This window comes from Trifolium pratense, linkage group LG2 (genome assembly GCF_020283565.1).
Source record: "Trifolium pratense cultivar HEN17-A07 linkage group LG2, ARS_RC_1.1, whole genome shotgun sequence".
Lineage (NCBI taxonomy): Eukaryota > Viridiplantae > Streptophyta > Magnoliopsida > Fabales > Fabaceae > Trifolium > Trifolium pratense.
In genome coordinates this window covers 69,684,931-69,705,023 of record NC_060060.1, presented here as the reverse complement: position 1 = coordinate 69,705,023, position 20,093 = coordinate 69,684,931, and the positions used below count along the sequence as shown (strand labels likewise).

The following is a 20,093-nucleotide window of genomic DNA, read 5'->3' as shown; positions in this document are numbered from 1 at the left end:
GACTAGGCAAGAAAAAAAAAGTAAAAACAAAACAAATAGTAATAAAAAAACAATAAGACACTAGGTTTTGGTCGAGTGGTGAGGGTTTGGTTAGTATGCTACAGGTCATAGTTTTGATTCTAAGCTTCATCGTAAAAAAAAATAAAAAGCTATCGAATTAACGAACCGTAAGAGAGAACAAATAACAGGAGGAACATTAGGCCATCTCCAATAGTGTACTACATATGGCTCTGTTTGGCAAAAATAGCTTATGGCTGATAGCTTCTAGCTGATAAGTTGATTGAAGTGTTTGGTAAAATTAGCGGTTCAACTGACTGATAAATGTAAAATGACATAAAAATGACATCTTTAATTCAATAATTTTTTTTATCAAATTAATACTATTTGAGCGTGTTTGATTTGTTAAAGGGTAAGTACTGGACAGAACAGTACAAGACAGAACAGCACAACACATGACAGAACAGCACAGAACAAACTTTTGGGATATTGAACATTTTTTTGTCTTATACGATATTTTGTTAATAAAATGGTATTTTGGCATTTTAGACAACTTGTATTGCGGACAAAAAGTTGTGCTGTGGTTTAGTGAGGGACAAAAAATTCTGTTTTTGTCCTGTCCATTGCCTCTCAGTTTGTCCAGTTCCTGAAACAGTTTTACAATCAAACACAGTACAACTACAGTTGTTCTGTCCAGTCCCTTATTTTTTAGCAGATCAAACGGACCCTTTAAGATACTTAGAATTTAATATTTTAAGTTTTTTTTTTTTTACAATATTTTAAGTTTATTAATTCAATAAATATATCTTTCAAATATTATTATTAAACTAATTTTTATACGCTGAATTTTTTTAAAAAAAAATTATTTTCCTTTCAGTTGATATACTTTATAAAAAAATAACAACAAAAAAATAACAATAAAATATATTCACAATATAGTATAATGGTTAATTATAGTAAGGTACGTTGTTTAAAAAAAAATTATAGTAAGGTACGTACCTATGAATTGATAAATAAAAATGTTTTAGTCTTCATATTTGAAAATAGATAATAAGGCAACGTTAAAACATACTATATATATATGTGTGTGATTTTAAAAGAAGCAACGTTAAAACATGCATTTACTTATTTTATTTTAAATTCTAATGATAATAAATTATAAAGGGTAAATATGGATTTTAGTTAAAATAATAAGTGTAAAAGATGAAGAAAAATGAAAAGCTAAAAGTTATAAGCTCAGAAGCTACTTGAAATGACTTATGAAAAAAAAGTTATAAGTCAATAAAATAAGCTAAAAGCTCTTTCTGAAAAGATTGTTACCAAACAGGTTTTTTAGCTTATAAGTCATAAGACAAAAGCCCAAAGCTAGTTTTTTTGGCTTGTCAAGCAGACCTTAGGTACTCATGGTACTTATTAGGTACTATCATTGGAGTACAACACATTTAAGTACAAAATAGGTATCACTTCTCAAATAAGTACTCTCTCTCATTATACCTAATATAATTTGTGGGACTCGTTTATAAAGATGTTTAGTTATTGATGAGATGTTGAGTTGTTCGTGGGACCCGATTATAATTTTTTAAGGCAAATGCTAAATAGTGCCCCAGGGGCACTTGTTAAGGATTCAAATTTAGAAAGTTTTACCTGGTAATTGTGTAGTCAATACAACAAAAGTCTATATTTTGATGTTTTCCATGCACAACTTTTATTTTATTTCTTCTTTTGGTTCCTTAACTAGTGTCCTGGGGGCACTGGTTAGCAGGGTTTGGTTATGGTGCATAAGCCCAAGCTTATGCACCGTGCATAATTGCTATGCGCGCCCCCATATTGCTACGCGCGCCCCCAACTGCTACGCCCTCCCCCCAATTGCTACGCGCCCCCCCCAATTTCTAGCGCGCCCCCCATATTGCTACACGCGCCCCCCAACTGCTACGCCCTCCCCCCAATTGCTACACCCCCCCCCCCATTTTCTAGCCCCCCCAATTTCTAGCGCACCCCCCCAGGTTTTTTTTTTTTTTAGATTTTCTAGCGCACCCCTCAGATTTTTTTTATCACGCTTTTAATTTTGATTGATTGAATTTTATTTTATTTTATTGATTAGGGATAAATTTCAGAGTATTATGTATGGTTAATTATTTTAGTAGTTAGTTTTAAACTAAAATCATGTCAAAACCATTTCTGCTGTAGAATGGTTTCAAAGATGTGTACTCCAAAACCATTTGTGCTGTGGAATGGTTTCAGAGATCTGTACTCAAAAACTATTTAATGTACTTAATTATGTCAAAATCATTTTAATTTAAAATGATTTTAACCGAAACCATAAGTATAACTTAATGGTGTCACTATTGTTGTATCTGAAAACCAAAGTAGCTCTTTTATGGTTTCAAATAAAACATTTATATTTAATTTAAAATAAATATTATAACTGAAACCATAAGTGTGACTTAATGGTTTCATTAGTTTTGTATTTGAAACCAAAATAGCCCTCTTATGGTTTCTAATAAAATATCCATATTTAATTTAAAATAAATATTTTAACCGAAACCATAAGTATAACTTAATGGTGTCACTAGTGTTGTATCTGAAAACCAAAGTAGCTCTCTTATGGTTTCAAATAAAATATTTATATTTAATTTAAAATAAATATTATAACTAAAACCATATTTTATTCATAATGATTTTCAAAATAACATTGCATAAATAACCAATGATTTTGTAACAAAATTAGGGGAGAAAAAGAATAAAATCTGGGGGTGTAAAACTGGGTAAACAACAAAACCAACAAAAAAACAAAAAAGGAACTGGGCTTTCAGGCCTAGTAGGCTAAAATAAAAACAAAACGTGTGCATCAGCAGAAAGGGGGTGGGGATAGCGAGCCTTTGGGGGGGCTGGGGGGCGCGCGCGAGAAACTTCTGGGGGGCACACGAGTAATTCTGGGCTTATGCACCATGCATAAACATCCCTTTATGCATAATAACCTTTGCCTGGTTAGCAAGACCTATTTTTTAATAGGTGTTGAGTTGGAGAGAATGAGTGTTTATTAGGTACTATTATTAAAAAATTATAAATAAGTAAGGTGTATACGCGAGACCCATTTAGATACTCAAAATTGGATTTCTCCACCGTGGTTGTTCCGGCTTGTTTGGTTGGAGTGATTTAGCAGAGAGAGAAGTATGAGCGAGAGAAAGAGAGGAGAAACTAGTCACTTTTCATGTTTGGTTTATGAAAGAGATAGTAAAAAGAGAAAGAATCTGGCGGGACCCACACAAATTTTGTTTCATCGCTCAAGTGCGAAGAAAGACGGATGATACATGTTCTAATTTTTTTTCTTTCAAATATACCCTTATCCCTTTCCTTACTTCATTGTAATTTCGACTCCCTCTTTCTTATCATATTCATATATATCTTCGTGAGTTTCATAACTCATTCTCATGACTTCCATTGGTGAGATAGAGAAATATTCTCAAGGTTCTATGTTCATGTTAGGGGACTTTGGTACTATTTCAAAGAGACGAAAATGTTTGTGGGAGGCGGTGGTGGGGTTGGGAAAGCCATGAAAGTAGAGAGACGGTGATGGGGTTGGGAAAGCTTTGGATCTGATTTTGAAAAAATTATGTTTTATTGTTTTTGTTTGTTGTTGCCTTAATCACACTTTGTTTTTAGAAAATTAACTAATATTAAAGGGTCATGTTAACTTGTGTTATAATGGCACATGTTAAGCTAGCTAAAAATAGAAATATATAGCATTTAATGATACAAAGAATTTAATGCTTAGAGAATTGAATACAACACAAGTTCAATAAATATTTTCCACATTTATATTCTTAACATGTGCCTTAAGGGCACAAGTTAACATTCTTCAATATTAAATTATAGAGTAATGCTAGGGTCACACCTTTTAATAGGGGTGTACATGGGTTGGGCAAATCCGGCCGACCCGGTCAAACCCACTCAATCCAATTCAAAAAAGTGGGTTGGGTCGGGTAAATGGATGGATATGGATTTCAAAAATGAAAAACCCATTAAAAAATTGGGTTTCGGGTAAAACCGGACCCAACCCAAAAAACCCACTAACCCACTAGTACTATGTTTCTTGAAATTTTTTTATGAAAATACTAAAGATTTTTTCATTTGATTATTAAATATTTTTATAGTGAAAATGAGTTATACTATTTTTTACAAAAATAAAAAAGATTGAATAATTTTTATGAACAAATATGATAATTTTTCTTATTATTTTTTTAAAATTTAAAAAAATTGAATAATTTTCATAAACAAATATAGTGATTCACGGTTTAGTCATTTGATATTAAAAAATGCAAAAACATCATTTGGATAACACGCTATCCAACCCGTAAATTAGTAGATTTACACAAAAAAATGTATGATTATTTTTTATAGTGAAAAAAAGTTAGCCTATTTTTCAAGAAAATAGATTGATTGAGTTATTTTTTATGAAAAATATGATGATTCAATATTTAGATATTTAATATAAAAAAATAAAATAATAATTTGGGTAACCCACAACCCAACCCAATCCAACCCGGAAATTAGTGGATTTGTCCAACCCGACCCAATGTTATAACAGGTGGTTATTTTAATAAACCCAACCCGGAGTACTATATGTTGTTTGAGTTTTGGTTTTGACCAAACTCAATCCAATTCAGCCCACGTACACCCTATCTTTTAACACATTCTTTTAACACACTCCAATTAAAACTAGTCACATCATCCCACTTATTTTCTTGTTTTACCTGTTACCGGAATATGTAACCATTTATTTTATATATTATTATTATATTATTATTATTAGGGTCATGTTAACATGTGCACTTATGACACATGATAGTGCCCTTATGGCACATGATAAGATAACTAAATATAGAAATTTAGCATTTAATGTTATAAGATATTTAATGTTTAAGAAGTTGAATACACAATTTTCAAGAGAATATTTTCATATTTATCTCCTTAACATAAGTTAACATTTTCCTTATTATTATTATGGAACCCTTATTATGGATAATGTTAACATGTGCATATATGACACATGTTAATGAATCAAAAATTGAAATTATGCTTTAGAATTTGTGCATTTTAACTTTTCAAACATTAAATTTTTTGTATCATTAAACGCCGAATTTCTATATTAAAATACCTTAACATATGCTCTATAGGCACGTGTTAACAAGACCCTTATATTATAACTTCATCTTCATCTTTACTACTCAACTCCCACCCCTGGATCTTCACGTTTCCAATAAGATCTCAAAAGGAAAAACGTTGCAATCATGAATCAGCAAAGTTAAAACTCACTATAAACTCTAACAGGACCATGGGAAAACATAATACTCTACTTTAGTGTACCCAGATTACAAACTCGTACATAACCCAATTAGATCTGAAAAATCCTGCAATGGAAAAACTCTGCAACAAAATCGGAGCACAACTACAAAACGAAAAATGGAACCCGATTTAACGATTACATAAACTCTCAAACAATTCAAGAGGATACAGTGGCAGCTAGCAAAGGTGAGATGACCAGATTAAACCTGTCTTTGAAATGGGTCGGATTAAACCTTGCGAGAAAGACAATTACAAAAGCTTGGTTTATTGCGAGAAGACGAAGAACAAAAGTTGTTCAACCTATACTACCAGTTAACCGACAAGGAAGAAAATAAGTGGGATGATGTGGCTAATTTTAATTGGAGTGTGTTAAAAGAGTGTGTTAGAGGGTGTGACCATAACATTACTCTAAATGATATATTGTACTCCCTCTGTCCCAAAATATAAGAACTAGTTGACCACTGCACGTACACACCGATGCATAATTTTGATTACCAATATTTTTAATTGTCTATTAGTAAAATTTATAGAAATTTGATATTTTGAAAATACTCGTCGAAACAAATCAAATAAGATCTTATATGATAATATTTACATTTATATACTTTTATAAAAATTCGGTCAAAACAAGACATATGAATAATATATTTATTCAAATGAGGTCTTATAAAATAGGACGAATAGGACGAAGAGAGTATTGTTTTTTTTTTTTTTAAAGAAATAAAGTTATGTATTGTGTTTTTGTAGTTTAAAACCAATGTTTTAAAAATCGGACCGGAGATCAAACCGGTAAGAGTTCCGGTTCATGATTCAACTGGTTCGGTTGAACCGCTATTAAACCGTTATTGAACCGAATAATTAAAAATAAATATAATGCTGAAGATTAAATAATAATTTTAGACTCAATAATTTAAATTTTTTTACATAGTAAAAAAGAAAGTTAGTTCTCAAAAAAAAAAAGTTAGTTTTATTTTATAATATATTGGGCCATTATTTTATCAAGTTGTATTGACCCAAAAGCTCAATTATAAGCTAAACCCTATAATTGAAATATCCTCTCATTCCTACTAGAACATCGACCCGTGCGGTGCACGGGTCTGATTAGCTCTAAGATATATAATGATTAAATAAAATATGATAATTCCAATAATGTAAGGTATATGAAAAAAGTTGAGTAAAATTAAACGATAGTTCAACAATAATTTTGGATAAATATTCATACAAAGAAAATTATGTTATATTACGGAAGACTTCCTTATAGACCACATTCGAAGTCTTAGTCGTATCTTCACCGTTGTCATCGATCATCAATATTTTTAATCCTTTTCAAGAAGTAACTCTTGAAATTGCAACATACAACTGACCATGTGAAAACACTGGCGACGGAAGATATATCCCAACATGCTTTAAAGATTGTCCCCAAGTCATATTAATAGTCATCGCAAAAGAAATCATTATAGGAAATTGTCTCCGTTGAAATTTAAAAGGAATTCTCACGTCAGATGGTGTCAGAGAAAATCTAGGTATGAAAACCTGATCACCAATATTACTTCCTGAAATAATTTTTCTTTCAAGAGCACGTTTTCCCAATCTCATAATAATAAGTCTTGTTCCATTGCATAATCCTAATTTTTGATTCAAATTCCTTAATAGCATAACTGGAACTCCAACTTTAAGTCTCAACTTGTGATTTGGAAGTCCCGACGTAAAGATCGTGTTCAAAAATTCGGGAGTATGAACATCATCCACTGTTTGACCGTCTACATTTTGTGTGAGTGGAGTATCATAACTCAAATATGTATTTTCTTCACCAGGAATTAAATCCAACATATAATCATTTATTGTGGCGACTATTGAATTTTTAGGAGCTAGTATAGCTCTATTTTGGAAATACGTTATATCGTTCATGTTTTGTAAAAGTTGGGGATAGGTGCTTGTGCTTTCAACGATAGAAGCAAGAGGATCACCTGAATTTGGAATCAATAAATCTTATGGAATGTCAAGTTCTAAATCATCGTCGTTGTCATCTCCAATTTCTCCATCGCCAACACCCAAAACTCATTCAGAAAAAAATCTTTTTTGTTCAACGTCTGCACTCGAAGCACCACCGAGAAGCCTCATGTTTTTACTCAATGTTAAAATTCACAAAAATTCCAAAGAACCGAAGAATTAATAGTAGCATGAACAACTTTTGGGCTTGTACCTTTGGGTATTACTGGTAGAATTTGTCTAAAATCTCCACCAAAAACAACAACTTTTCCACCGAAGGGAATGTGTTTATTTTTTTCATCAACAGACTTGAGAATATCTTTTAAAGTTCGATCAACAGCTTCGAAACAATGTTTGTGCATCATTGGTGCTTCATCCCATATAACGAGCTTTGCTTTTTGTATTAATAGCGTCAAAGGGTTTTTAGGAACTATGGTACATGTTGAAAACTCGTCAACATTTAGAGGAATACAAAATCTTGTATGTGTTGTTCTACTGCCAGGTATAAGCAATGCAACGATCCCACTTGAGGCAACTGTTAAAACTATCTCACCTTTTGAGGGTAATGCGGAATGACATGACCCTCCAGATAAATGTCTTCCCTGTACCGCCATAACCATAAAGAAAAAACACACCAGGTTTGTTTTCGTTAACTCTTGTCATGATTGTGTCATATACTTTACGTTGCTCTGAAGTCATAGATGACATCAATCTAACATGTTCCTTATCTAATGATTGTCTGTTATAATTCAATTCGTCGTGTATTCAACTATTTTGTATATCAGGAACTAATGATGTGTCTGCTCTAGGCATTGGAGGATAATCTTTTAAACTCTTCCCACAACTACATAATATCATCTCAATATCTGCTAGTGCATATTGTATCAATTGATCATCGGTTAATATTAAATCTGCAATGTTAAAATCAAAATAATGAATGTGATTAGTTACGTGACTATGGTTGTGTTTGGTTGTATTGCAAAAAAAATTGATTTAGCAGAATTGAGTTTGATAATAACTTTCCAAATCTCACATGATAATAATTCTCTAAATTTATGATCCGGTAGAAAAAAATTATTGATCAGGAAAGACATAAAAATATTTCGTCATGAATAATATTGATGTAGGAGGATTTCTTCTGTATATTATTATTTTAGTTAGATTTAGTTTTATTATATTTTAGGCTGATTTCTTATTTTTATATTTCACCTAGATTAGTTATTTTTATATTTCAGGTAGATTTGTAATTTTTATTTACCTAGGTTTGTTGTTTTTATTTTTACAATCTTTTAGGAGATTTGTTAATTTTATTTTTCACTCCTATTTAAGCTAAATTATTGTAGCCTTGAAGGCAACCTTTTGATTGAATAAAATTACAGAGATTTTTCTCAAATTTGGTGGATTCCAAATTACTCCTTCTGGTGGATTCCGGAAGTCCAGTGGATTCTAGATTAGTTACTCTTTCTGGTGGATTCCGGAGCCTTATGTAACAGGTTTGTCGCTTGCGAACCTGTGTTTTATTATAGGATTAGCGCTTGTTTTTCCTTCACGCTTCCATACTGCGTCAGTTGGCATCAGAGCAGGTTTCCCCTGTTCTTTCGTGAATTGATCAGCCATGGTGACGAGGGCAGACTTTGGCGATTTAGCTACAATGGTCAAAGCTCTGTCGGATAAGTTGACGGCATTGACGACTAAGGGGGACGACGTCGCTAACAACAACCGACACTACAACAACAATAGAAACAATAACTACAACAGAAATGGGCGACAACAACCGCAACAACCCATCTACTAATGACTTGAGTTCTGAGAATGAGGAAGTTGTGTCCGAAAAGGGAGGTGAAGAGACTCCAACTAGGATAAAAAAAATTGTCTTGTGCAAGTCTGGCGATCCACAACTTGATGTCGACCTACCTGTGGCGGCTCAGTCTAAGCCAAATGTATTTGTGCGAAATCCGACAACAACCTCACCGCCACTAGAACCTCCGGACACTAGGATGCATGCAGCGAATTCCATCTCAGCAAAACCGCCGCATCACAGCCGTCACATTGAACTCAAGGATTTGCTTGTAGATCGGGTTCAATTCGGGTTTTACCTTAAATCTTATGGTTTTGGCACTAGCTCAAGCATGTTAACCGAGTTGGGTCAAATACCCTTTTGTGATAAATTTCCAATTTTGTGTGCTATCTTTGAGCAATGGAACTCCGGTGGTCATTTGGATGTGTTGACACGAGACAGGTCCTCTCACTTCATTCAATGGGATCCAGGAGGGTGGTCTCATGTTCATTGGAGGAGTCAACCTGCAAAGGAAGCTTTTTATCAAGACGAGAACTCGGGGTCGAGTTCTTTTGAGGTAGAGGAGACTGATGTAGGAGGATTTCTTCTGTATATTATTATTTTAGTTAGATTTAGTTTTATTATATTTTAGGTTGATTTCTTATTTTTATATTTCACCTAGATTAGTTATTTTTATATTTTAGGTAGATTTGTAATCTATTACTAGTCCCACACCCGTGCGATGCACGGGTGTTATGCTGTATTTTATATTACAACGTTGAAAAATCATTCGTATAAATTGAAACAATAAGTATTATGAAAATTATAATAATAACATCAACAACAACAAAATAATAATAATAATAATAATAATAATAATAATAAAAGTGATGTAAATATAAGATAGTTAAAGATGTGTTTATACATTTCGAAAATATTACAATGGATCATATCGCATCTATCAACATAAGTTGGTAATCCATAAATTGTCATGCATGCCACTATGAAAACGGTTTGTGGTCATACTCATATACTGTGGTTAGATTAGTGGTTGCACAACTATCTAAGAATTATATATATAGATGTTTATACATTTAAAAAACTTATTTATACATCACATTTGAAGTTACTTTGGTATCTTCTTCATTAACATAGATTAGCAATATTTTAACTCATTCTTCAAAATAACTATGGAAATGACAACATATAATTGACCATGGAAAACAATCGATGTTGAAACATAAGTTTTTATTTATATTATAAATCTCATTGAAGGATTCTGAGTTGGATCAACTACTTCATTATCTCTTACCAAAAAACTACTATAATTATCGAATTTGACATTTATATTAATATGAAACTTATTGGAGCAAAGATAAAAAATTTATTTTACATGGCATAACAATCATTAGTAAATTTTATTTTATCTCATACTCAAATATCGAATATGATAAAAATCATACATGACATAACAATCATTAGTAAATTTTATTTTATCTATTTTTTTTACTAACATTAAAAAGTAGTCCTGACAATCGACCAACTCCTTATATTTACAAAGATTAGACAAAAGATTATTAGCAAAAACATTAACTTTTTTGAAAAAAAAAACAATAAAATACACAAAATAATAAAATGAACAAAAAAAATTTAAAATGAATAATAACTCAAAACAATAATAATAATAATAATAATAATAATTACAATTAGTACCCCACATTAAATGGATGAAAGTGGATGATGTGGCTAAATGAAATGTTTTCATTGGTTTGTGGATTAGGGTTTAGATAAACAATTCCACAACTATCTAGGATTTATATATATAGATTTATATGTTTAGGAGTTTCTCTCTCATAGTCTTATTCCTATGTGGCACCATTTCATTGATCCATGTCTTATGTGGCATTCTAATATTTCTCCAATTCCTATGTGACTAACTATGAAGGCCTTTGCAATTTCTCTAATACATGATGATATCATTTTACTTAGAATCTTTGGCTAATTTGGAAATTCAATCATTTCTCAATTATTGTTTACTAGCGGGTTCCGCGCCTGCCTGTGTCTAACTTATGTACCAAAAAAAAAAGATACGCTTTATGTTATGGTGAGTTTGTTAATAAAATATTTTTGTTGCTACTAAAAAAAGGCAAGGGTAATGTTGGTATTATGAAAATTCTACCCCAAAACTCATGTATTATTTTTATATATTATATATAGATGAAAAAACCATAAAAAAAAAAAGAGAGGAAGTTAAGGGCAATTATGGAATAATTAAAAAACCATAAAGGAAGTTAAGGGCAAAATGAACCAAAAAAAATCCAGCCCAAACTCCCTTATCCCCTTTATATATTGTTATAGATATAGTATAGAATAGATATAGATGAAAAAACCATAAAAAAAAAAGAGAGGAAGTTAAGGGCAATTATGGAATAATTAAAAAACCATAAAGGAAGTTAAGGGCAAAATGAACCAAAAAAAATCCAGCTCAAACTCCCTTATCCCCTTTATATATTGTTATAGATAAATCGTATTTAATGCACCTATTAAAAATAATTTTAAAAGAAAATAACTCAAATTCAAATATAAATAATTATATCTCATTAATATATATAACTCAAATTCAAATCCGAAATCCACCAAAAAGAGTAACTAATCTAGAAAAGATTTTTTTTTTTGAATTTCCGGTTTTTTATTAGAAGAGAACCGACCGGTTTTTCCGGTTTATACCGGTTCAGACTGGTTCAAAGTGGGTTTATCCCGGTTTAATGGACTAGCGGTTCTGGTACTTGTTCCGGACCGATGCTGTGTCCGGTTCACGGCCGAACCGGTCAAACCGGCCGGTCCGGTTTTTATAAAATTGGTTTAAACATAGCAAACATACTAGTACCATTAAAGAAGTGGAATGCGTGAACATGTTTTTGCGTGCAGGATAACAATTCCATTTCATTATTATATTCCAAATTCCACCAAACACGCGTTTCTGAACAGTGAACATGGACACCAACCGCATCTACCGGCGAACCGAGATCCTCACGAACCACCTCCGTCACGATCAACCAACGGCCACAACAATTCTACAACACAACGCTTGCCTATGCTACTCACCTCCGGAGCTCTCGGAATCAAATCCGGTAACATTCGATGTGCGAGAGATGCGGAGGCTGTTAGACGGCCACAATTTGGAGGAACGCGACTGGCTATTCGGATTAATCATACAGAGCGGTCTATTCAACCGACGGGAAGTCGACGGACGTGTGTTCGTTTCCCCCGATTATAATCAGTCGATGGAGCAACAGCGAGAGATGACGATGAAGCGAATTGCTTATTTGTTGGATCGCGGCGTGTTTCGCGGTTGGCTTACCGGTGATGGTCCACAAGAGGAGTTGAGGAAATTGGCTCTTCATGAGGTTATTGGAATGTATGATCACTCTCTTGCTGTTAAGCTTGGCGTTCATATCTTCTTGTGGTAACCAACTATTTCTTCTCTCTCTCTCTCTACCTCATTTTTATACAGATTTCCTCATTTGTTATTTTCAAACAAAACTATGGTTAGTCAAACAATTAAATATAACTTTATACATGATTGATGAATACTACAATTTTATATTTTAACACAAAACTACCCTTAGTCCCTACATATAAGACTGTTTGAAGAAAATTGTAGAGATTAAGAAAGTTGATTGGAGTATTAATCAGAGACAGAGAGAATGAGTTAATGTTTTTTCTAGAGTATTTATTACTGTCCAAAACATGTTGGTAAAAAATAATGAATACTTTTGAAAATTTGAAAGGCTCTTATATAAAAAAAGAAAAAGAAAAAAAGAAAAGGACATAAAAATCTGAAGAGTTTTATATTTAGGGACGGAGGTAGTATATAACATGTCACAACTCATTCATCATCAATTGAACACAATTAACTACAATTTTTAAATGTATAACACAAATCGGGATAATGGATATATGTATATTTGAATACAGTACAATTTAGATGATTAATGAATATCATGTTTATTTGAAGTTGAACATATGTGATGATTAATAAGTTACAGTAACTTGCTATATTCATTAACTATCCACTAAACGTAACTAACCACATATTTGAGCTACATTTGTTACTTTTGTATGTTTATTGCTGGGTTTTTTTGTTATATATATTTCACTTGTTTTTGTTATGCTAATTGACCTTTCAGTCGTCAAGTTTGTTGATACGAACCAATAATTAAACTTTCATGGTTATGTTCACCTAAGCTGCCTGTGCCAACTTATGCTAAAATTAAACTTTAATTTACAAGATAGTTGGTGACGATTTGATGGGTTTTGTGTGAATAAAATTATAATAAACGATAAAGAGGTTTGTATTACTGTGAAAAGAACGAATACAAGCAAAGGAAAATAGAATGTGTTGATAGCGACGGCTGTCAACCCTAAAAAGCTCTAACGGCTTCCCTATCACAAAGTGTGATCTTAATTCTTTTTTTCTTCCGTAAAGACCTGACCCTAATCCCCTTATATAGTAACTAACTCCCCTACTCCCCTTATATAGTAACTAACTCTGATTGTATCCATCACATAGCTGCCACCTCAGCATCTTTTATGCTTCCTCCTATAAAACCTCCACACTTTGGGCTTATTATCATTCACATCAAGGCCCACTTCAGCATCTCTAACAATTCCCTCCTCCTCAATAAAAGTCTTGTCCTCAAGACTGAAATCAGGGAACTGTCCTTTGAGAAACACATCGTCCTCCCAAGTAACATCATCATTGGATTTGTGTTTCCATTTAATAAGACTCTGAGACACAGATACTCCCCCACGTGTGATAGTCCTAGCACCAATAACCTTTTCAGGATAATTATCATCATCAGGACCAATTTCTAACTCCTGTGGGAGTTCTCCCTGCACAGAATAATCTCCAATGGCCTTTTTAAGTAGGGAGACATGGAAAACTGGATGTATACGAGATTGTGCAGGTAATTGTAACTTGTAAGCAACTTCTCCCATCTTAGCAATGATTTGAAAAGGCCCATAAAACCTGGCAGCCAACTTAGGATTAATTCTTCTTGCCACAGACACTTGTCTATGAGGTCTTAGCTTCAAAAAAACCCAATCTCCTATGTTAAACTTAACCTCTCTTCTCTTCTTGTCTGCATACTTCTTCATCTGTTGTTGTGCCCTCAACAAATGAGTTTTCAATTGATTTAAAGCTTCATCCCTTTCACTAAGTTCTAAAGCTACTGCTGCAACCTTAGTTTCATTACTCAGAAAACGCATGATAGTAGGTGGTGTCCTGCCATACACCACTTCAAAAGGAGTTTTGCCAATGGAAATATGGTAAGAGGAATTGTACCAAAATTCTGCCCACGAGATCCAGTGCGACCATGTTTTGGGCTGTTCAGAGGCAAAACGGCGCAAATAACTCTCCAACCCTCTGTTAGTGACCTCAGTTTGTCCATCTGTCTCTGGGTGATAAGCTGAACTCATTTTCAACTGGGTTTTGATCCGGTAGGTCGGACCAATTGATGGGTTTTGTGTGAATAAAATTATAATAAACGATAAAGAGGTTTGTATTACTGTGAAAAGAACGAATACAAGCAAAGGAAAATAGAATGTGTTGATAGCGACGGCTGTCAACCCTAAAAAGCTCTAACGGCTTCCCTATCCAAAGTGTGATCTTAATTCTTTTTTTCTTCCGTAAAGACCTGACCCTAATCCCCTTATATAGTAACTAACTCCCCTACTCCCCTTATATAGTAACTAACTCTGATTGTATCCATCACATAGCTGCCACCTCAGCATCTTTTATGCTTCCTCCTATAAAACCTCCACACTTTGGGCTTATTATCATTCACATCAAGGCCCACTTCAGCATCTCTAACACGATTGAACTCTAGATCACTTTGTTGAAGAATGAGTATTAGAAAAGCTTAGCCTTCAAATGAAGGTTATGAATGCTTTTTAAGTTTGACACATACTTGTCCAGTTGGCCTTGTTAAATGAATTGTTTCTTACTAGAAAAACTTCCTGCACCTATAGTTTGATGTGATTTCATGCACTCTGAAGCTATCCGTTGGTAAAATTATGATGTAATTAAATTAATTTGTATTCTTTTCTTTTTCTTCATTTTTTATTTTGAGGTGGTTGTAGATAACATGAAGAGAGTGGTGGATCTGTTTGATGATGCCATCTTAGAGATTATTTATTATCCTCTTCCAAAACGTTTATTTGACAAATGAGTCACTGTTGGAATGGTTTCTTTATGAATAATGGATTTCAGGGGCGGGGCTGTGAAGTTTCTGGGAACCAAGCGTCACCATGACAAATGGTTGAGAGCTACTGAAAACTATGACATGAAGGGTTGTTTTTCTATGTCTGAGTTGGGCCATGGGAGTAATGTATGTGAAAGTTGCTCAATAGGATGGGATTATGAGGTCCATATGTAGTTTATAATGCTTTTTATTCTGTCCCTTTTAATAATCTTTCCAGAGTAATTTTGGTAGGTCCGAGGAATTGAAACAATCACTACTTATGATCCAACTACTGGAGAATTTGTCATCAATACTCCGTGTGAGTCAGCTCAGAAGTATTGGATCGGTGGTGCAGCAAATGTAAGGACTCTTTTATTATCGTTTCCATTTATAATCCTAGTTGTTGTAAGATTGTTTGGATGCTGACACTTTCTCCCTGCTATATCTTTGTACATATAGAGACTGTATTAACTTAGTTTTCTATTCAGCATGCAACACATACTATAGTTTTTTCACAACTCAACATAAATGGAAGCAACCAAGGGGTGCATGCTTTTATTGCCCAAATCAGAGATTTTGATGGAAATATATGCCCAAATATCCGAATAGCTGAATGTGGTCATAAAATTGGTTTAAATGGGGTTGATAATGGCCGTATCTGGTAATATATACATTTTTTTAAGCAAGATTGCACCTGATAATGAATTTTATCTAAAGGAGTAAACTCAAGTTCTTATTGTACATCTGATTGCAGGTTTGACAAATTAAGAATACCCAGAGAGAATTTGTTGAATTCTGTGGCTGACGTTTCACCAAGTGGCGAATATTTGAGTGCAATAAAAAATACAGATCAGGTGATTGCTTTTTCTAAGAGATGGCATTCCTTTTTATCTCCTTGTGCTCTTATTTGTTCCAATTGCAAAGTTTGCTGATATATCTTTTGTTGTATGCCTGTTTTGCTCCAGAGGTTTGCAGCATTCTTAGCCCCCTTGACCTCTGGTCGTGTAACTATTGCCGTCAGTTCGGTTTACATCTCCAAGGTAAATATTCCATCTTTATTTGTGAATATGATTGCATTTGTCTGTTTTTTTATTTTTTTTATGTATAAACTCACCAAACTTTAACATCTTACATTATTGTGCCTTTCATTTGCTTCTGTTAGATTAGTTTAGCCATTGCTATAAGATATGCATTGACACGGCGGGCCTTTTCTATTGCACCAAATGGGCCTGAAGTTTTACTGCTTGATTACCCCAGTCATCAACAGCGCCTATTGCCTTTACTTGCTAAGATGTAAGTACTCTAATACATGCATTTTAATATCTACTTGTTGAGAACTCAAAGTGCTTCAAATCCCTTAGGAACCAAAACTTAGGTATGCGTATGCCACTTTTAGCACACACACACACACACACGGGATATTTTCCCATATGTATTCCAGACGAAAGCATTTGATATAAAATCAACATGAAGCACACACACACACACACACACACACACACACACACACACACACACACACGGGATATTTTCCCATATGTATTCCAGACGAAAGCATTTGATATAAAATCAACATGAAGCACACACTCATCAGAGTGCGACTTAACCAACTGCACCATATATATGCTGTTACGTTCTAATAATTATTTAGACGTCAGAGATTTAATAACAAGCGGCTATCCTAGTTTGACCATGAACAGATATAATAATGTACCTGTTTATGTTCATCTCCTTACGTCTTCTGCAGATACGCAATGAGTTTTGCCTCAATTGAGCTCAAAATGATGTATGTGAGTAGAACACCTGAATCAAACAAAGCAATTCATATTGTTTCTAGTGCATACAAGGCTACTTTTACATGGAATAATATGCGCACTCTTCAGGTAATACAAATTACTATTATACTTGGGTGTGATTGATTGTAATTTGTAAGCTGTGGACCTCACTAAGGTTCTATTAATGCTTGATTTAGGAATGTCGTGAAGCATGTGGGGGACAAGGCATCAAAACTGAAAATCGTATTGGTCAATTCAAGGGTGAATATGATGTGCATTCAACATTTGAGGGGGACAACAATGTTCTGATGCAGCAGGTATGTTATAGTATTCTGTTCAAATTCAATATGAAACTTAGTGCGAACGAAGTGTAGCAGGTTCTTCTGATGTTAGTCTTAGATTTGAGAAATACTCCCTCAAGTCTCCACATATAAGCAACAAAAATGACAAAAATTGGTGTGTGTAGCAGGTTCTTCTGATGTTAGTCTTAGATTTGAGAAATACTCCCTCAAGTCTCCACATATAAGCAACAAAAATGACAAAAATTGGTGGTCTCAAATTTAAGCAAAATCAAACTACCACTACTCTATTCTCTACTCTATTTAATGTTGTCATTCCAAATTTACCCTTGAATTAAGTATAAATTCATTTTTCCGATTTTTTAAATGTTCCAATAAAATGCCTTTTACATCAAGAGGTATTTACTATCTCACGTGAGTCACGTCCAGTTTTCTTGTTATACTCCCAGAGTTTGCTTTCCAATATTTTTCAATTAATTTAAAGGCATTTATTACTAGCATCTCATATCTAGAATTTCCAAATTTTGTATCTGTTCTTAAGCTTCTATTACATGAAGAAGTCCAAGAGTTTAAAGGCATGGCCAAAAGGTGCAGTATTATTTAACTTAAAAAGGGCAACAGACTTGTTGTTTTTACAATAAATTTAATTTAATTAGAGCAAACGCAAGGGAAAAAAAGGAAGCATAATTATTTTTATCATCAGTTAATTTAATTTAATTAGAGCAAATGCAAGGGCAATAAATGCAGTTAACCAACTTTCTTAAGGGATGTGCATTTTTTGTTACTTAAATATAAGACTGGAGGGAGTATTTTCTGCAGGAGGTATAGGCTCTAGAACTGTTCTTAAACAGTGCATTGTTTGAATATGGAATTCCCCTTTCAATTCAAAATTGGTTTTCTGTGAAATTCAAACCAAGGAGATATATGATGTGTATATTGCAAAACAATACTTGAATCCTTTTGTCAGATTAGTTGCATTTTATATTTTAGTGGTGGAGAAGATAGAGAAATATCAAATAATTATATGTGATTTAACTTTGAGAATACTAACAGGGGTTTAGCTCATTGCTTGAACCTTCATTTGAATTTGTTGAAGACAAAACCTACTTTGGGTCTTAAGTGTAAACTTTTGGGTTAATTGGTTTCTAATCATAACATTTGAGCTAATCATAACATTTGAGCCTTTTTTGTTCAAGAGATTAGAACTTAGAATGTCGATCCTTATCATGCTTATTGTTCATTAATTGAGATTTCAGCTAAAACGTATTGGTAGCCTATCCTTTGTCATGCTTAGACCCAGAAGTGATTTCACATGAGTAACAAAATTTGTTCTTATGCATTAATAGAGATACTTAATGAAACCCAGTCCAGAGCTAATGATTTCCTATTTCTGATACGGTGGACCTTGTCAATAAACTTTTAGCTGATGATTTTTGATTTATACCATTGAAGATTTGAAGTAGCATTGAAAAACTCATGTAAAATTTAAGCAGCATTCCACTATTTTTTGTTAAATATCCGGATTGAATTTACCGGTTCTACATTTTTCCTCAGATAAGCAAGGCACTCCTCGCAGAATACATAGCATGTCAGACAAAAAACAAGCCATTTAAAGGTCTGGGATTAGAACACATGAACAAATCTTGTCCTGTCATCCCATCTCAGTTAACAAGTTCTACCATCAAGAGCAGTGAATTTCAGGTATTCGTTTGACTATATACCTGTTGATATTTGGAGTGACCTGGTTGGTAGAAGCTTCTATTTGTTTCTCACCTCTCATTTATGCAGATTGATCTGTTCCACCTAAGAGAGCGAGATCTATTGAAACGTTTTGCTGAAGAGGTTTCCGAACATCAATCTCAAGGAAATAGCAAAGAGTCTGCCTTTATTCTAGTGAGGACTCTACCACGTTTTGTTAATTATTCCGTCATTATTGTCACCATCTTACAGTTTGAAGCTACTCTCTTTACCAGAGTTATCAACTTGCCGAGGACTTGGGCAGAGCTTTCTCTGAACGAGCAATACTAAAAACATTTATGGAGGCCGAGTCAGCTTTACCAGCTGGTTCATTGAAGGTATGTTATTGCTTATGGAGTATTCCTTCTGCGTGGTTGTATTTGTTAGTTGTTACATTATTTACAGCACATAAATATGTAAAACAAGTTTATTTAATAATCTGTGCTTTTCTCCTTTGCAGGATGTCTTAGGTCTGTTAAGATCGTTATACGCTTTGATTAGTGTGGATGAAGACGCTGCCTTTCTCCGATACGGGTACTTGTCAACAGAGAATGCTTCTGCAGTGAGGAAAGAAGTGCCAAAACTATGTGCCGAACTTCGACCTCATGCACTTGCTCTGGTTAATTCCTTTGGTATTCCTGATGCTTTTTTGAGTCCCATCGCATACAACTGGATTGAGTCAAATTCTTGGTCTATTGCTCAAAATTAAGCGCCGTTACAAACTTCTGCATGTCATCAAGTTTGTTTCATTATTTATTCATATTAGCATGTGATCGAGTTTGTTTCATTATTCATTCATATTAATAAGGAAATGTGAATAATAGTTGTTTCTTAAATGTAATAGCTGTTGGAATATATTCAGATCTGATGAATACTTTTACTGGAACATGAAATATTGAATTGCAATGCTTTTAATCTGTTATTAAAA

General features: G+C 33.5%; 1 protein-coding gene across 1 annotated transcript; it reads left to right on the top strand.

The window, feature by feature from the left end:
- Positions 1–11,997: 11,997 nt before the first annotated feature.
- On the top strand, positions 11,998–20,093 carry LOC123905496 (acyl-coenzyme A oxidase 3, peroxisomal-like). Its single transcript, XM_045955118.1, has 13 exons — positions 11,998–12,575; positions 15,384–15,501; positions 15,607–15,714; positions 15,843–16,015; positions 16,109–16,208; positions 16,320–16,394; positions 16,517–16,647; positions 17,102–17,237; positions 17,327–17,446; positions 18,983–19,129; positions 19,217–19,321; positions 19,402–19,503; positions 19,626–20,093. Exons 1-13 carry the CDS (start codon positions 12,103–12,105, stop codon positions 19,872–19,874), a joined length of 2,037 nt encoding a protein of 678 aa, XP_045811074.1. The 5' UTR covers positions 11,998–12,102; the 3' UTR covers positions 19,875–20,093.